General features: G+C 36.2%; 1 protein-coding gene across 2 annotated transcripts; it reads left to right on the top strand.

The window, feature by feature from the left end:
• Positions 1 to 2,670: 2,670 nt before the first annotated feature.
• Smp_077880.1 (putative annexin) lies at positions 2,671 to 16,326 on the top strand (the record flags this gene model as incomplete). 2 transcript variants are annotated; one of them, XM_018798545.1, is made up of 10 exons in its annotated part: positions 2,683 to 2,748; positions 3,379 to 3,395; positions 4,711 to 4,835; positions 5,844 to 5,938; positions 6,808 to 7,006; positions 8,001 to 8,199; positions 10,700 to 10,784; positions 12,012 to 12,087; positions 14,329 to 14,441; positions 16,204 to 16,326. In XM_018798545.1, the coding sequence occupies 10 exons, from the start codon at positions 2,683 to 2,685 to the stop codon at positions 16,324 to 16,326; spliced, it is 1,098 nt and encodes a 365-aa protein (XP_018653477.1). The 2 variants fall into 2 exon arrangements, with proteins under 2 accessions (XP_018653476.1, XP_018653477.1); XM_018798546.1 differs by lacking the exon at positions 3,379 to 3,395 and having other exon boundaries at positions 2,671 to 2,748.
• Between the last annotated feature and the right edge of the window lie 1,421 nt (positions 16,327 to 17,747).

Here is a 17,747-nt window from a genome sequence, read left to right as displayed (position 1 = left end):
TATGTTTGTTTCGCTAAAGACAAGCAGTTACGAATGTCGTAATAAAAAGTCTCTCCATAATGAATTACTTGGTTGGATGTAAAGGATAGTTTATTAGGTATTTTGCAGAAAAAGATAAGATTTAGTTTCAGCCCCCTCTTCCATAAAGGGTCGAGCCCACGTTTATTACACCTAGAATTATATGTCAAGGCACAATCAGTTCCAAGAGTACGAATTGTTAATCGTCTCTGCACTGATTCCAGCCTTAATTTATCCTTTATGCGCGCGCTACTATGAATAAATGCGCAGTATTCGAGGAGTGGTCGAACACAAACTTTGTACATTAGAATACGAGATTCGTTGATATGAAGGTTCCGATTTATGTAACCTATAAGGCGCTGAGACTTGGAAGTTTGATTCATTATCTGTTCGGTAAACGACAAGTCGTAGGAGTACCTAAGTCCTAGATCTACTACTGTGTGTAACCTAAATAACACTTCAGCATTTACGGTAAGATCGAGGTTGAGTGATGTATCACCGAAGCAAAGCCATCCATATTTAGCTATATAAAGCTCCAGTTGCCATTTCGAGCACCTTTGTGCAACCTTGTTAGGCCAGGTGCTGATGCAATTTTGAATATTGCTCAGCTTATGTGGAGAAAATGAATATACTAATTTAAGATCATCAGCATATAAAAAGGAGTTACCACACAAAAATACTCACAAATATCATTGATAAGAACTAAAAAGAGAAAAGGAACTTTTTTCAATGCGGTTTCCTTTTTGTTACTTATCTAATGAAGTGCTATTCAATGATGTATAACATGTACATGTAAATTGAAATTGAAAGTTTACTATTTACACTTGCTCTTACTCGCCATGTTATATAGGGGTACTACCCCTAACTCAGGGTTTGGAAAGTCGGAAACATGAAAATTTCGCAAATGCAATAAAAGTGATCACCAATATAGGGACTTATCGCAGAAGCAGTAATGCAGAGTCTAGAAACGGCGATCTTACCTGTGATCTGGGCGAAAATTTGGATTCCTTATGTAGACGACACATTTGTCATTGTCGAACAGGATGAACTAGAATACACGTACAGGTTGATCAACAACATCTTCAATGATATCAACCTCACCGGGGAACAGGATCAAACGACAGGCTATCATTCTCGGATATATTAATCACCAGACCGACGCAGGTAAACTGGAGACTCAAATATACGAGATGCCAACTCATACTGATCAAACTCTCAACTACAATATCAATGACCCAAGAGCTCACAAAATCAACTGCGTACAAACTTTGTTTAAGAGATCGAGAACACACCGCAACACAATTACAGCACAAAAAATTGAAGAAAAATACTTGTAAACCATTCTTCAAAAGAAACGCTACCAAACCAACTTCAAAAAAATTCCAGGCGCACCCTCATCATTAGGAACAAAGTCAAGTGCAAAAATCAACAAAAGGGTCACCTTACCATACATAAAAAGTATGTCAGAAACGACAGCGAGACTGCTGTAAACCATTGGAATAGAAGTTGTTCACAAACCAACAAAATCCCTCCATTCAATCCTATGCAAACCAAAGAATTAAATGACAAAAGAAGACAAACCAAACATTGTCTACAAAATAAATTGAGCCTACTACAGCGAACACTACATCGGACAAAGCGGACACCTTCTACAACTTTGCCTGCATGAACCAGTCAAACTCCATGACATTTCTTCACTTATATCAATGCACGTGGACAACTGCGGACATACATTCGATTGGAAAAATGTTGAGATTTTGAATAGAGACAATTCCAAAAATACCAGGTAATGTTTAGAAGCTTGACACTAAGGTCAATCAGCAATAAACAAGAACATTGAAATCAATCCAGTTTATCAACCAACCAATCATGAAAATTACGCAGAAACATAGGAACAAAAATTAAACCAATGGGAGACACAACAAAAAAGAAGAAATAAAGAATGACAAATTTAAGGTCAACAAAAACCAATCAACATCGAGGTACACAGTGCAAGCTGTGACCCACATGTGGAGAAATTTATACACTTCACTTCTACCCGACGTTTGTGTTGATGATGTCATTCAGCAAGACGATGAAAGCTCCACGACCAAGCCATCCAGCTCAGAGAAATAAAACTCCGTCTACATCATCCATCTGAGCTACAAACCTTCTCCACCATCTGAAAATCATATGAGGGTATCATATCATTTCGTTGTAATTATCAAGGTTGATTGTTTAGGATAAGATTAAACTTATACTATCTGGTAACATTATATTTCAAATATTCTAAATCACATTTAAACAATCGTTTACATGCGATTCATTAAATAATCATTTAATTTGTAAGATTACACCTGATCATTCATTAAACTGTATACAATTACATTTAGGTAAATAAACAATACAAACTTTGATATGATCTCGATCATATGATCTTGTTACTTACTTACATCCAAAAAACAATCAACCAATATAAAGAAACATAACAGAATTGTATGCATAATTCACGCATTACATAACAGTTACAACCTACCATTAAGATTGTTTATTGACGTTTATGGAATGAAAGTCTTCATCATGACTATTTACACCCACCGCTATTTATGACTGGTCAATTTGTGATAAATATTTAAATATTAATAAACTATGGTGTCGTCATAGGTATAAGTGAACTCCTTGAAAATGTTATTAGATTTAGTAAATGGTTTACATTTTATTCTGACAGAGATCATATTGATGGTACTTCAGGTAAGTTGAACTGTTTTTAAATATGTTATACGTTTAATGACTTTAAACGTTACATTCTTTGATTGTGATTATAATGTTTGTAAATGCTTGAAGCTAGACCACCATGGAAAAGCTGGAAGCACTGGCCCGCCGTTTCGTCCTATTATAGGACTCCTCAGCAGAGCGCATCCATGATCCCGCACTCGTGAGATTCGAAACCAAGACCTATCAGTCTCGCGCCAGAGCACCTAACCTCAAAACTACTTAGTCGGCATCCAACGGTGTTAATGTTTGACTTCAACCAAACCACGAAGTTGAGCAACCATTTCACAATAGTCTTCCGTGAGTTGATAACTCACAACAGACCTGGTTGAACTCCACTGGTTACTGCTTCTCACTAGAACTCCAGAGAATACCTCTAGCAGCCAGTCACCGGTGGGCATATGATGAGTGAGTTGTTTGTGGAGATTTTTAGTTATTTTTATACATACTTGAAATTATGAGTCAATTATAGAACGAAACGGCCGTCCAGTGATTCCAGGTTTTCCATGATGGTCTAGCTTCAACTGACTCATGATTTCAACTATGAAAATTTGTAAATTTTCAATTCTTGACTGACTGATAAATATTACATCCTAATTTCAATTTCAGTCTTATGATGAACCAAAGTAAGTTTATACTTGTTATAACAGTTTCATAATCAATTTTTCTATGCACAATTAGACTTATGATCGTTAGAATTAAGATATAGCGTTGAATAACCTTTATTTACTTACTAACTGACGCCTGTTATCCGTAATGGAGGAGCATAGGCCGCTCACCTGCATTCTCCATTCAACTCTGTCCCGAACAATCCTTTCCAGTTGTTTTCCTTTGCTATTCATCATTTTGATATCTGTTTCTGATTCTCAACTCAGTGTATTATTTGACCTTCCTCTTTTCCATTTAAGTTCATTAATTCAGTGCAATACTAACTCCTTATTTGAAAATGTAGCATTATTTTCAAAAATCCTTTTCCACCGCTGAGTATCGATTCAATCAATTCATAACAGTTCATATTGACAAACCCATACCCACTTGCTTATTTGCTTACTTACGCCTGTTACTCCCAATGGAGCATATGCTGCCGACCAGCATTCTCCAACACACTCTGTCCTGGGCCTTCCATTCTAGTCCTATCCAATTTTGTTATGTGCTCACGCGCGAGACTGGTAGGTCCCGGGTTTGAATCCCGCGAGTCGGGGTCGTGGATGCTCACTGCTAAGGAGTCCCACAGTCTGAAAAATACCTGTTCCTTTTAAATTTTATTGATCAAAAGACTGTATTAGACACTTTATTACAATGAGAAATATATGACGTTCAATACCATAATCAAAAAACGTTTCAAACACCATGAACTTTACTAGGTATTTGTAAATTCATAAACACTGGAGAGTAACGTTCCACTATAAATAATCTACAGCAAATATTGACAACATCTTTTCAAATAAAGGTATCTTTTGTTTAATTAAATATCTTCTGTACACTGGTAGTTCCTGAGTTCAAATCTCGCGAGTGAGGGATCGTGGATGCGCACTGCTGAGGAGTCCCATAGTAGGACGACAAGGCCGTACAGTGCTTCCATGTTTTCCACAGTGGTCTAGCTACAAATAACTTATGATCTTAACTAGATAAAATTACTAAAATATCCACAAAAGCCCCTTGTGATAGTGAGCATTATGGTTATCTTCTCTTCATAAATAATAAACCTACAATCCTAATTTTATACACCGATAAACCTGAATCCTGTCGATTGTGTGTCAATGTACGATATTATGAGAAATAATTATAACTCCTAACTTTGATTCAATAACATTCTTTAGTATCCACACACATTGAAACTAAATAACATTCAATCTGGAATACGTTATTTAAACGGATAGATTTTAAAATGGATTTTATCTTTTGAATTTCAAACTGCAGTTCAATTTTCCATCATTTCAGACCACCATTCGTTCGTTCACAGCTTCATTATGTCAATGTAGAAGGAATTCTTTATGAGCCAAATATAGTTAGTTCTGGAACGTCTGCTAACATACAAGTCTACAAAATAGGAAATTCTACTAAAGGTAAGTGGACATTGCTTTCATGACTCGGCCTACGAGTCAATTGATGTCATATAGACTAGTAATATGCTTAAATGTAAATAAATTTGTTGAAATGTCTGTGTGTATTGTTAACTTACATGGAAAATATGAGAATAATACTCATAAGTGTTTTTGAGCACGACATTACGAGTTCCTAGAACAGCTGTCGATGTAACATGATCTACAACGGCAAGTGAACCGGTAACTACCAAAAAAGTTGGATAACTTAAGTAATTTAGTTTTGACTCTAGTAGCCACAGTTGGATGCATTGAATACATGGATTGTACCTAAGCCTCACAAAACGTTCAGCAAAATGTATTGTATGGCTTAGCGATCAAAATAACAGTTGTTGGAATGTAGGACTATAAATCCAGAGTTCTATTCACTGTGTCAGCCTCTTGGATTTGAAACATAGAGGAGCTCCACTAATGGACGAAACAGATGTTCACTGTATTCTAAATCCAAATGGATATGATTTATGTTGTGAAAATTCTGTGATCTCTACAAAACCCTACACTTATAAGCCTTGGTCTCATAACCTGTAGCTTTTATAATGTTCTCCTAAACCCTGAATTCATTATTCAGAACATTAATTTGTATCTATAACCGTAGGATATAATAAGCACTTGTTTAGAAAAATCTTTTTATAGAGTTGAGATCATGAGGCAATTGAAGCTAAACAATCATGGAAAAGCTGGAAGCACTGGCCCGCCGTTTCGTCCTATTATGAGACTCCTCAGCAGAGCGCATCCATGATCCCGCACTTGCGAGATTCCAACCCAGGACATACCAGTCTCGCGCCGGAGCACTTAACGGATAGACCACTGAGCCGGTATCCAACGGTGTTAATGTCTTTAATTGCCTCATGATCTCAACTCTATAAAATTACTAAAATCTAAACCAAACCCCTTCAGAAAATCTTTTGTTCACATATCTATGTCTATAATATGATGAATGTATTAAACCTTTTAATCTTCGATACTTCACAGCTCACCAAACAGAGATGATAATGAAAATTTTATTATCAAGTACAAATGCAGAACGACAAAATATTATGCATCAGTACAACAGGATTTTAAAAAAGGTTTGTCTATGATGCCTTTTATTTAATTACTGTGTAATACGTTTTTAAATTCACATCGTTACTAAATGTATCTTAGACGAATCTATATAATAATTTATCAAGTCCCTATACCATGTAAGAAACGAGAACCAGTATTACTTATCAGTGGAACTCAGTAATTTCTCGAGAATGATTTCAGAAGCTTGGAAAACCAAAAATGCTTCGTCAAATGAATGTTAATTTGAAATGTCCAAGTAGATTGTAGATAATGTTGGATAAAAGTTGGCCCAGTGGTTTGTCAATTAAGTGTTCTGATAGGTCCTGAATTCGAATCTCGCGAGTGCGGAATCACAGATGCGCACTACTGAGGAGTCCCATAATAGGATGAAACAGCCGTTCAGTGCTTCTAGGTTTTCCATGGTGGTCTAGCTTCATGATTTCAAATATGAAAAAGTTGGATTACTTACAACGAAATTAAGCAATTGTAACTAATTAAGACATCTTTGTAAGAAGTTCGAATGATCTCAAATGGTAGAGATTGTCTTCTAAAAACGTTCATTTTCTTCAGTTCAACTTACTGGTGTCATAATTGATGAATGCATTTCTAACTAATTTGGATGCTAAGACTATGATTACTAAATTAAATTCATATCGCTTTCGACATGTTCGAATATCAAATGATAGGTATGATAGAAGACAGTAACTTATCCTCAGTGATTTGAATGTATTCACTATATGACTTTGTAGTCAACTACGACATATCTACTATTTTTTAAGACCCACGGAGTTAAACGCTTGTTGAGTGATCTGTCTAAAAGTACGTTCCATAACTGTCATTCGTAGCCCTATTCTATAATATTACTAACGGTCTTGTTTTCTTTACTATTTAGCCTCTATTGAACGAAAAAGAAAACATTAAATCGGGATTAATGTATCAGTTATTTGAAGACCTACTAACAGACACATCTATTTTATTAGCTGATGAATTGTACAGAGCAATAATGTCTTCCGATTTACGGAGAACGACAAGTATACTGATTGATTTCTGGGGTGATGAATTTGATCAAGTGGAAAATGCTTATAAAATATGTTAGTACATTTTATATGCTTATTTTGATTGAATTTCTTACCATTATTTGTTGTATAAAAGTGGAAAAGGGAGCGACGGTCTGGATTACGTCAGCTAATTAAGTCAAAAACGTTAGCACTTATATTCGCAGAAGAAGTATTACTCCCTTCAAGCTACTGAACTTAGTATCCAAGGGAAATTTGTGTTAGTTTTCCGATTGATAGTTAACTTGTTCAAGTTCGAACTCCAGCACTAAAGTCCAGATGCATCTACATAATTAGGGCGAAGTAAAATGAATTACGTATCTTACAATTCATCACTAACTCTAACCAAAATAAATAACAGTGCTTATGACAACACAAAATTGCTGACGGAGTTAAATGAATACGGCAGCTTATGAATACACGTTAGGCGGACACAAACCCATGAATTCTCATGATTCGACATCTTTTCTCATCAAATTTATCCTCGAATTTTATCAGTGTATTTTACTGCGTTTGCAGTAAATGTTTGTAGTGACCTACTTTTCTCGACGAGAACGCGATCGGTATAATAGAAACAATTATTATTATAACCAATTGTACCAGTGATTGTTCTACTGTACTTGTTTTGTTTAACTGTAACAAAATCACTTTTCATTCGGTCGCCCGCCTTGTCCATTCGAACTTTCTTACTCTCTCCCCTTATTGTCTGTACTCGTTGACACATCTGGGTATTCTTTCGATACCACGAGATCACCAATAGATATACTTTATCTGGACTAATTACAGTTTTCTGGTTTATGAGCTATCAAAGGAACCAAGTCGATTTCAGGCTAGTAATCTTACTGTAGTGGTGATCATAGTCAATCGAGACTCGACGCCATCTACAAGTTCATTCTCTGTACTGTTTGAATGTTCAACTTATATTCAGCCTTAAAAGTATTAAAGAAGTAGTGCTCCCTAATTATTACATTTTCATTCATTCATCAATAAATAAAGTGAATTCTACCAATCATTGCTTTCTACATTGCAGATTCTATAGAACCATTCTGGAAGTCTATAGAGAAGCACTTTGGAAAATCTGTAAAAACTACTTTACATTGTATAGTTGAAACAAGGAAAAATGAACCTAAACAGGAATATTCAATAAAAGGTCGAGGTGTTAAACCGATGGTTAACAACACAGCAGTTATTGAGGTGTTTTATGACATAATGGTCGTGTTGGATTCTAAGTACGTCCAAGTTTTGGGAGAACACTGAGTAACTTTTCGGTTTTTAGTATTAGTCAGATTTTTTGCATGAACAAGTGTTTATATTTCACTCAAGATGTTTAAATATTCCTAACCTTCATCGACTTTGCTTTTCGTCTTGTTATTTCATACATGATGATTGGAGTTCGGAAGAAAATGTGCTTTCGCCTGCTAAAAAAGATTCTATTCTTAATGTTATTGTTCATTGTACAAATTATTCAAATGTGTATTTCATATTGATATTTGAAGCCATTTTAGGACAGAAAGTTATGGCAGCTACAGTTAAATAGTGTAAATTTATATTCCAGAGTTATCGTTTATGCAAACTCGGTGAGACTGATTTATGGACGAACCATTAAGATATAAAATAACAAGTCTTTGATTTTGACGCTAAATTCATTCATCCATTTTCACAGTTGAAATCATAAGTCAATTGAAGCTAGACCACCATCGAAAATCAGAAGCACTGGACGGTCGTTTCGTCATATTATGGGACTCTTCAGCAGTGCGCGTCCACGATACCGCACTAGCGAAATTCGAACACAGGACCTACCAGTCTCGCGCGCGAGGACTTTACCTTTAGAACACTGATCCGGCATCCAACGGTGGTAATGTTCAACTTCAACCAATACATGATTTTAAGCAACTGTTCACCAATGGTCTTCAGCGAGTTGATATCTCTACAACAGACTTGGTTGAACTCCACTGATCACTGCTTATCAATAGAATAGCGTTTTGGCACTATAGCTGACGTTAGTTAGTGATAAAAACCTTAAATCTAATTCCTTAACTTAGCCATCGTGATTCTAGTTCCTCACAGTGGATTATAACCCTCACTTGGTACTAGTTATTAACTGGACACTCTCAAGGTCACTTTAACGTCGCTCAACTGTCGTTCATAAATTAAAGTTCTGCGGAAAACTGAACTTAAGCTATTAGCTGGCATCTATGCTGTTCAAAAGCATCGTTATTCGTTGCAGATACAGATCTTTTGAAAGATTTCATATAATAGTAAACAGCCACTTGAAAATCCGTAACAATTATCATATCCTTTGTATGTACTCTCAAAGTGATCGTTAGTACTTTATACAAAAATAGTCACAAGTTCTCAACTAACTCAGTTATAATGTATCTTTTCACCGACAATAGAGAAACTATGTTACATTACTCAGTCCATTACAAATAACAGTCTTTGTTTTAAATCCATTTAGTATTGTTTGAAACGAAAGGTACTGCGTTCGAGTCCCAGAGTGAACATCAACTCTAGATGACGGGTCCCAAATAGGACGAAACGCGCGTCCTGGATTCCACTGCTAGCAACTATCCATCTTTGCTTACAAGTCTTTGTTTTAGTCTCAGAACGAAGATTTTATGGTGGCTATCCTTTACAAATGCAGAATTTTATAAAACCTTACTTTATTATGTATTTCTAATGATTAGCTGACAACTGATGATTACACACATATTAATCCCAGAATTTCTCTACTGGTGACAAATGTTTTCTCGGTGAAGTTATTGATTCTTAAGACGATAATGATTTTTGTACCTCGAACTATTTGTTACGATGTTGGTTTTTGTGAACCCCCTAATGCCCTGGTACGGTCGAGAGTGGAGAGAGTCAGCTCTCCCTCTCCAAATGCTCTGACATGGCCACGCGTATATAGCCTCTGTCAGGGAACTCCCACTCACTGCCTCTCGCCACTGAGGTTCTGTTAACGAAAGTGAGAGAACGAAAAGCGAATCTCCGACAGGAGCTCTAACCTGGTTGGTGGACATGGAAAGTCCACCTACGGGAGTCGGAAAACCCTGATTTCAAACCGATGGTGCACATAGGCTGGCTTCAGTATCCTGAGGGAACAAATGATATATGAACCAGTTGTTGATCACCAACTACCATGGGGCTGCATCTCCTCTCGATGCTCTACTGCCTTGTGGATCAGACCTTTAGGTCTAAGGCTGCGAGTGTGGGCCTCTAATAAAACCTTATGCTTCGGTTTGGGCACCTGGGCAGCATCACATCCCTTACATAAATCAAATGAGATTTGTGCGGCGCATATTTATCTGGCGCTTCTTTGTACCAATATTTATGTGTTTGAACAAATAATAATAATCGTTTTTGTGGCTAATATCAACTATGTCTAATATATCGAAATTTCAGTATTGGTTTGTGAGTATTATTATGTTTGTAATTAAGATCATGAACAGATTGATGTTAGATTCCGCTCGCAGGATCGTAGATGCGCAGTGCTGAAGAGTTTCAAATTAGAACGAGACGGCCGTTCAGTGATTCCAAGTTTTTAATTGTAGTTTAATATCGATCGGTCCACGATCTCAATCAAAATTGAAAATTCTTTAGAAAGTTCATCTGTCAGCCTGTTGTTTGTCAAAAGATGGAATCCTCTAATCATATTTAATTTTTAATCAACCTCTTGTAACTAATCCTGTTAAGAACGTTGTTTATGAATTGTATTTTTGATTTCAGCAAAGATGTAGGACAGCAACTTGGTCAACGTCTATGTAAACTTGATCCATTTCAGTTTCAAAGATTGAACATGATTTATAAACGAGTATGTCTGTCAATTGATACTATAAAGTTGATTTATTGATTGGTTAACACATGCACTTTTATAAATGTCATTTTCTTAACCTAGTGGTTATTTCAAAATATGACCATCTTGACAACACTATGGAGGCTTCTTCGACACTGCGGCGTGCCTGAGAAGATAGTCAATATCATACGGAACTCCTATGATGGACTAAACTGCCAAATCATCCATGGAAGACAACTTACAGACTCATTCGAGGTAAAGACCGATGTTAACCAAGGTTGCTTACTATCACCCTTTCTCTTTCTCCTGGTCATCGACTGGATCATGAAGACGTCAACATCTGGAGGAAATCACGGGATACAGTGGACAGGCAGGATGCAGCTTGACGATTTAGACTTCGCGGATGATCTGGCTCTTCTATCATACACGCAACAACAAATGCAGGAGAAAACGACCAGTGTAGCAGCAGCCTCAGCAGCAGTAGGTCTCAATATAAACAAAGAGAAAAGCAAGACCCTCCGATACAATACAATATGCACCAATCGAATTATACTTGACGGAGAAGCTTTGGAGGATGTGGAAACCTTTACATATCTGGGAAGCATCATTAATGAACATGGTGGATCTGATGCAGATGTGAGGGCGAGGAACGGCAAAGCAAGAGCAGCGTATTTACAACTGAAAAACATCTGGAACTCAAAAAAATTGTCAATCAACACCAAAATCAGAATTTTAAAAACAAATGTCATGACGGTTCAACTGTATAGGGCGGAAACTTGGGGAGCTACGAAGGTCATCATCCAGAAGATACAGATGTTTATAAACAGTTGTCTACGCAAGATACTTCGGATCCGTTGATCAGACACTATCAGCAGCATTCCACTGTGGGAGACAACAAACCAGATTCCAGTGGGTATACTTTGAGAAAATCACCCAATTGCCTCACGAGACAAGCCCTTACATGGAATCCTGAAGGCCAAAGGAGAAGAGGAAGACCAAAGAACACATTACGCCGAGAAATAGAGACAGACATGAGAAAAATGAATAGAACTAGAAAAGTAGGCCCCTGGACAGAGTGGGTTGTAGAATGCTAGTCTGCGGCCTATGCTCTATTGGGAGTAACAGGTTTAAGTAAAGTAAGTACGTATGACCATCTTGAGAGACAGATTGTTAATCTTTGAATCTTTTCTGATGTATTGATTTTTTTGTTTATTTGTTTCTTCCTATCCATATATCATTTCAAAGAAACCCGTTAGACAACTTGGTGAAGTTCTTGAAAGCAGGACGTCTGGTCAACTTCATAATATTTTATTAGCAATGTGTAAGTACTATCAATCTAGTATGCCTTTTTTTCAAGTAAATATAAGCGTTTTTATTGAATGGACCTCATTTTCAGCGTATATATCATTTACCTCATTTTGAATGATAAAGAAAATACCTCCTGCATGACTACAGCATAATCCATGAATATCCACCTCATTCAAATAAGTTGTTAATAGGTCATTTTAAACATGTTTAACAGTTATACTATGTAGTGATATATATAACTCCGCGTGGAGTTCCTCTGGAGCTAAAACCAGTTCCAATTGCAGATTTAAAAAAAAGGATTGAGTATGGGGTTTACGACCACATCCCATAGAAAGCTGACACCCTATGTGGACTTCCGGTGTCCACCAACACGGTTAAATTGCAAGAGATTCGCTTTTCATCCTCTTAATTTCGTAAAGAACACCGGTGCCACGAGAAGGCAGTGAGTAGGACTTCCCTGACAGAGACTGTATACGCGTGACCACGTGAGAGCATTTCCAGAGGGAGAGTGAACTCTCCCCCCTCTCGGCAGTACCAGGTAATTTGGGGACAACAATGGAAAAATATTAAAAAACAAAGTGAATTACAAAATTTAAATTTGTGATTAGGATAGAAAAAGAGAACGAGTTGGTTTCTTTTCAAGTAACGTTTTCAATGAAAATAAAAACACAATGTTGGAGAAGAATTGTAGCTCAGGTCGGTGATTTTGATGAAAGCTACACGATCAAACCATTCAGCTCAGAGAACAAAACTTCATTACAAACACAATGTTTTTTGGTATATTTCTGTTTATTATGTAAATGACCCAGTAAAATAAAATCTCCATTTCATTAGTCAGTCAGGTACTCAGTCAGTCAGTCAGCTACAACGTAGGACCAGGCACACATATGCATCGGTTCAAGTTGCCATATCTCGTTAGCACAACAAGATGAACACCCGATTCAAAGAAGTAGTTAATTTAGTGGTGATAGTTTATAAAAGATGGGTTGTATATAAGGATATAGTATAGAAAGGAAGAAAGTTATGAAACAATTTTAATCCCAAGGCTTAAGGGAAAATAAAGATTGTATACACCTACGCCATTGTGATCGATTCTGAGCCATATCACCTAGAGTCTCCAACCATTGGTCATGATAGTCACGATAGTCAGGTACTAATCAATCACCACTTCCTATTTTCAATCAGGCGAGGGATATGTTTCTTGACGCGTCTTGTATAATGTCCACATGAAATGCATAATTTACTTGGCATGAATAAAACACGAGAATTACCTGATTTTTATTCATCTACTTAAAATCATGGTAAACAATTTTGTGGAGTTGGATACGAATGAATCGCTTTTCAACGATTGTACAGCTTGATAATAATTTCGTTGAAAAGAGATCCCTTCGTATCCAACTCCTAGACAAAATAACCGAAGCTCTTACCATCCATGAGCTTAAACCAAAACAATTTCATGGTTGAAAATAAATTTTATTATTTACAACAACATCTATAAAATCTACTTTTCCATAAGCTTGTCTCAGCCGTCTGTGGCAATTGCTATCAGGATCTAAAAACCGGAACTTAACATCCAAAAGAAATATGTCCAGCCGCTCCTTTTACCCTGGCCAACTTCAGGGTCAACTTGTTAATAATCAATTTTATAATATGGTGACTTAATTTGACTAGGGTTCATTTTTATATCCTAAACTAGTTATTTCATCTACACATCTTACCATCGTCTTTACTAATTTCATAGTTCAAATAATGAGTCAATGGAAATTAGACCACCAAGGAAAACCTGAAAGCACTGGACGGCCGTCACGTCCTATTACAGGACTCCTCGGCAGTGCGCATCCACGACCTCGCCTCGTGAGAATCGAACTCAGGGCCTATCAGTGTAACGCTAGCGCTTAACTTCTGACACTACTGAGCCGGCATCCGATGGTTTTTGTGTCTAACTTCAACCAATCCATGAAGTGAGCAACCGTTCATCAATTGTCTTCAGTGCGTTCCTATCTCACAACAGATTTGGTTTGAAATCCACTGGTCACTGCTTCTCACTCCTTGGTGGTCTAGCTTCAATTGACTCATGTTTTCAACTATGAAAAAACTGAATTCTCCACAAAACTCCTTCTGAACTTTTATTTTAAACAGGATGATTGATCTAGTATCACACTTATCAAATTATACTCATCGTTGGCTTGACGTTTTATTGAGTTCTTTTGTGTAGTTCAGCATAACTTCTATCTATATTTATATATAATTTCAGATAATTATTCCATTAACAAGCCAATGTACTTTGCTACGTTAATTCATGATGAACTTCATAAAGAACTCATTGATGTTCTGGGTGTTCAACGTTTCCTACTTTTCCGTTCTGAAGTAAGTTTATACAGACTACGTAAAACATTTTCAATGTTAACATTCATTCCATTTATTTGAACGGAAGAATAAAGCTGTGAGATCTTGATAATTTGTATCTATATAGATTCACATGTCTTTCAAACCATGTGAATTATATTACTTGCTTACTTACGTCTGTTACCCCTCATCGAGGAGCATCGGTCGCTCAACAGCATTCTCCATCCAACTCTGTCCTGCGCCTTCCTTTCCAGTTGTTATTCATCCTTCTTCTGTTTCTATTTCCCGGCGTAATTATATAGTAAACAAATTTTTCTAGGGTTGACGAATAATCATTTGTGCTGTAATAAATTCGACATTCTGGAAGGTAGAAAGAGAGGGGAATACCAAGTGGGCGAATTCATGTCAGCTATTGAATTTCGGATCAGTGTTTTTGTGGTTTGTACTATTCCAGATCGTATACAAAAAATGTCGAAGGTCTTTTATCTTGGTGCAATGATTCCCTCTTATCTCTCTTGGTCTTCTCATGTTTTACTTTTATCGATGAAAACTTCCCGTGTGACCTACTACATAAACGAGCTACATGATTTTGACATTAGGGGATACTTAATTTTACGATTTGTAGATTTTCGCATATTATTTATTATTTCTTAATGTTCTTCATTATTTTTTCCTTTTGAGAAAATATTTTTATCTACTGCGCAGACTGCTGAAGGCAGCTTTCAGGGTGTGTAATTAATCTTTGGGGGTTATTATTATAGTTGTGGATAAACATGAAACTGCATCTCTTTACGATGCTCCACCGTTTTGTGGATCCCACCTTTACGTCGAAGGCTTTATGTGTGACTTCCTAAGAAAACAACCTCATTCAGTCTGGGCACCTGGGCAGTATCTCAGATCTCACATCAATCAAATGAGATTTGTGTGGCGCTTATATATCTGGTTCCCCCTTGTACCAATATTCATGTGTTATTATAAAATAAATGAAACTTACTTACACACTTACTTACCTACGTCTGCTACCACCAATAGAGCATAGGCCGCTGACCAGCATTCTCCAACCCACTCTGTCCTGGGCAAAATAAATAAAAGTTCTACATTGTCTTATCTATTAAGTGCACTATACAACAAACAGGTTGTACCAGCTGACTTAGTCAAATATGTTGTAATGATTCTTATTTTCTTCAAAGTATTTCATTCAATGTCCTATATTTTTTTATTTCTATGGAACGAATAAGCCATCTAACGGATATTCATCGATAATTTCAATGAATTTACAGTTTTCATACAATTTCTATTAGCTCATACTATTTGTGTAGAGAGTGAACTAACTTTTCATGTTCAGGGTTAATTTTAACATTGATAGGGTAGATACATCATTATTGGCTTGTAATTACCGATTTGTATGTTCAAACCTCCGAGCGAATCCTTCACCTTATTCGGATATATATCATTTGAATTAAAGGTTGTGTTTATTAAGCTGATCATTAGATTGGATTACGTTTTGTACCTAATATTGGTTATTTTATTGAGAATGGTTATAAACTACCGTTTATCTACGTTTTTGGTTCAGAAGGAGTTTTGTGGAGATTTCAGTATTTTCATCGTTGAAATCATGGGTCAATTGAAGCTACACCACCATGAAAACCTGTAAGCACTGGACTGCCATTTCTCATTATTATGGAACTCTTCAGTAGTGCATTTTGTCTTGTATTTTTGTTGTAACTACATTTTAATAACAAGTATAAATCTTATTTATGATTCTTACTTTATTATATTTCAGATAGATTTGCATACAATAGATAAGAAGTATAAAGCTAAATATGGAATATATCTGTCCGATGAAGTGAAACGAATTTACTATGGTGAATATGCTGATGCTTTGTTAAAACTTTTGAAAAAATAAGAAATCCCAGATATATATCAACATTCAATACCATTACTATTACCTCCACTACTTCCTGTGATTGAAGCTTGAATGATGTTCATCCTCTTTTATAACTTTGTGGACTTTTTTGAAATAAGTTGTATGTACGGACAAGTTCTTGAAGATTTGCTACTTTGCGAAATGTCAATGGTAAAGTTATGTAAACGAATTATTCCTTTGAAATTAACGCTTGATAAAATAAAAAAATAAATACCACTCAGTTTAAGCAAGTTTGTTTAAACCCTAGGGATAAAAGCTTTGATACTTTGAAAAACTCTGACCTATATGGGTTGGTCGTGGACATTTCACCGTTCTTCTGAATGACATCATCAGCGGAAACTCCAGGTAGAAGTGAAGTGTTTGAATTCCTTTACATATGGCTCACAGCTTGTCCTGTAGATCTCGATGTTGATTGGTTATTGTTGACCTTAAACCTGTCATTGTTTACTTATTTATCTTGATTGTATCTCCCATTGCTTGAATTTTTGGTTCTATGACTTTTCATGGTTTAAAAAAGCTATTTGTTTTATACGAGGGACGATGAGCTGAGGGTTCACTGTCGAAGCAATTATTTCATTACTATAATGTTCATATCGTCCATTACAATCTGCTAGTATATCGTCCATTGTATGTGATCGTACATATCAAGCTAAGAACAGTTCTTTACTTTGAAAAAACAGAATTTGAAAGCTGCTATGGGAGAAATTCTACAACCATAAACTCGTAGCATTTTAAAAAGAAACTCTTGAAATTGAAGTCTTCAGATTATCTGAAGGTGATGAAATTATGCGTTTTTTTGTCCATACTCGTTTCGATTATCGTAAGTGATTAACATTGTCTTCGATGACAACATTTACAATGAAAAAGAGTTCAACAGCGAACTATCATTCATAGATGTACTAGTCACCAGAACCGATACAAGAAACTAATATACTTCGGAAGTTGATCCACACAGACCGAATTCTCGGTTACAGTAGCAACAACCCAAGAACGCGTAAAAGTAACTGCTTACGAACTTTATTCAACAGGGCGAGAAAACGTTACAGCACACTTGCAGCGCTGAAAAAAAGATAAAATATCTATCGACTATCGTTCAAAAGAATGACTACCTACGCAATTTTACCAACAAATATCAAACAAACGCGTCAGCAGAAACAAAGTCAGGTACAGAAACCAACAAACGGATCATTTTACCATGTTTAAAAGACATATCAAGAATTACGAATTTACTGAAGCCGTTTGCAATAAGCGTGGTACAAAAATCAACAAAGTCATTTGAATCATTCCTGTGTAAACCAAAGGATGAAATGACTAAAGAAGAAAAAGAAAACATTATCTACAATATAAACTGTTCCAATTGTGTAAAACACTACATTGAACAAAACGGACGCGCCCTTTAT

The sequence above is a fragment of the Schistosoma mansoni genome, chromosome 6 (assembly GCF_000237925.1).
Source record: "Schistosoma mansoni strain Puerto Rico chromosome 6, complete genome".
Classification (NCBI taxonomy): Eukaryota; Metazoa; Platyhelminthes; class Trematoda; order Strigeidida; family Schistosomatidae; genus Schistosoma; species Schistosoma mansoni.
The sequence above is the reverse complement of the archived record's forward strand: the minus strand, read 5'-3'. Positions and strand labels throughout refer to the sequence as shown.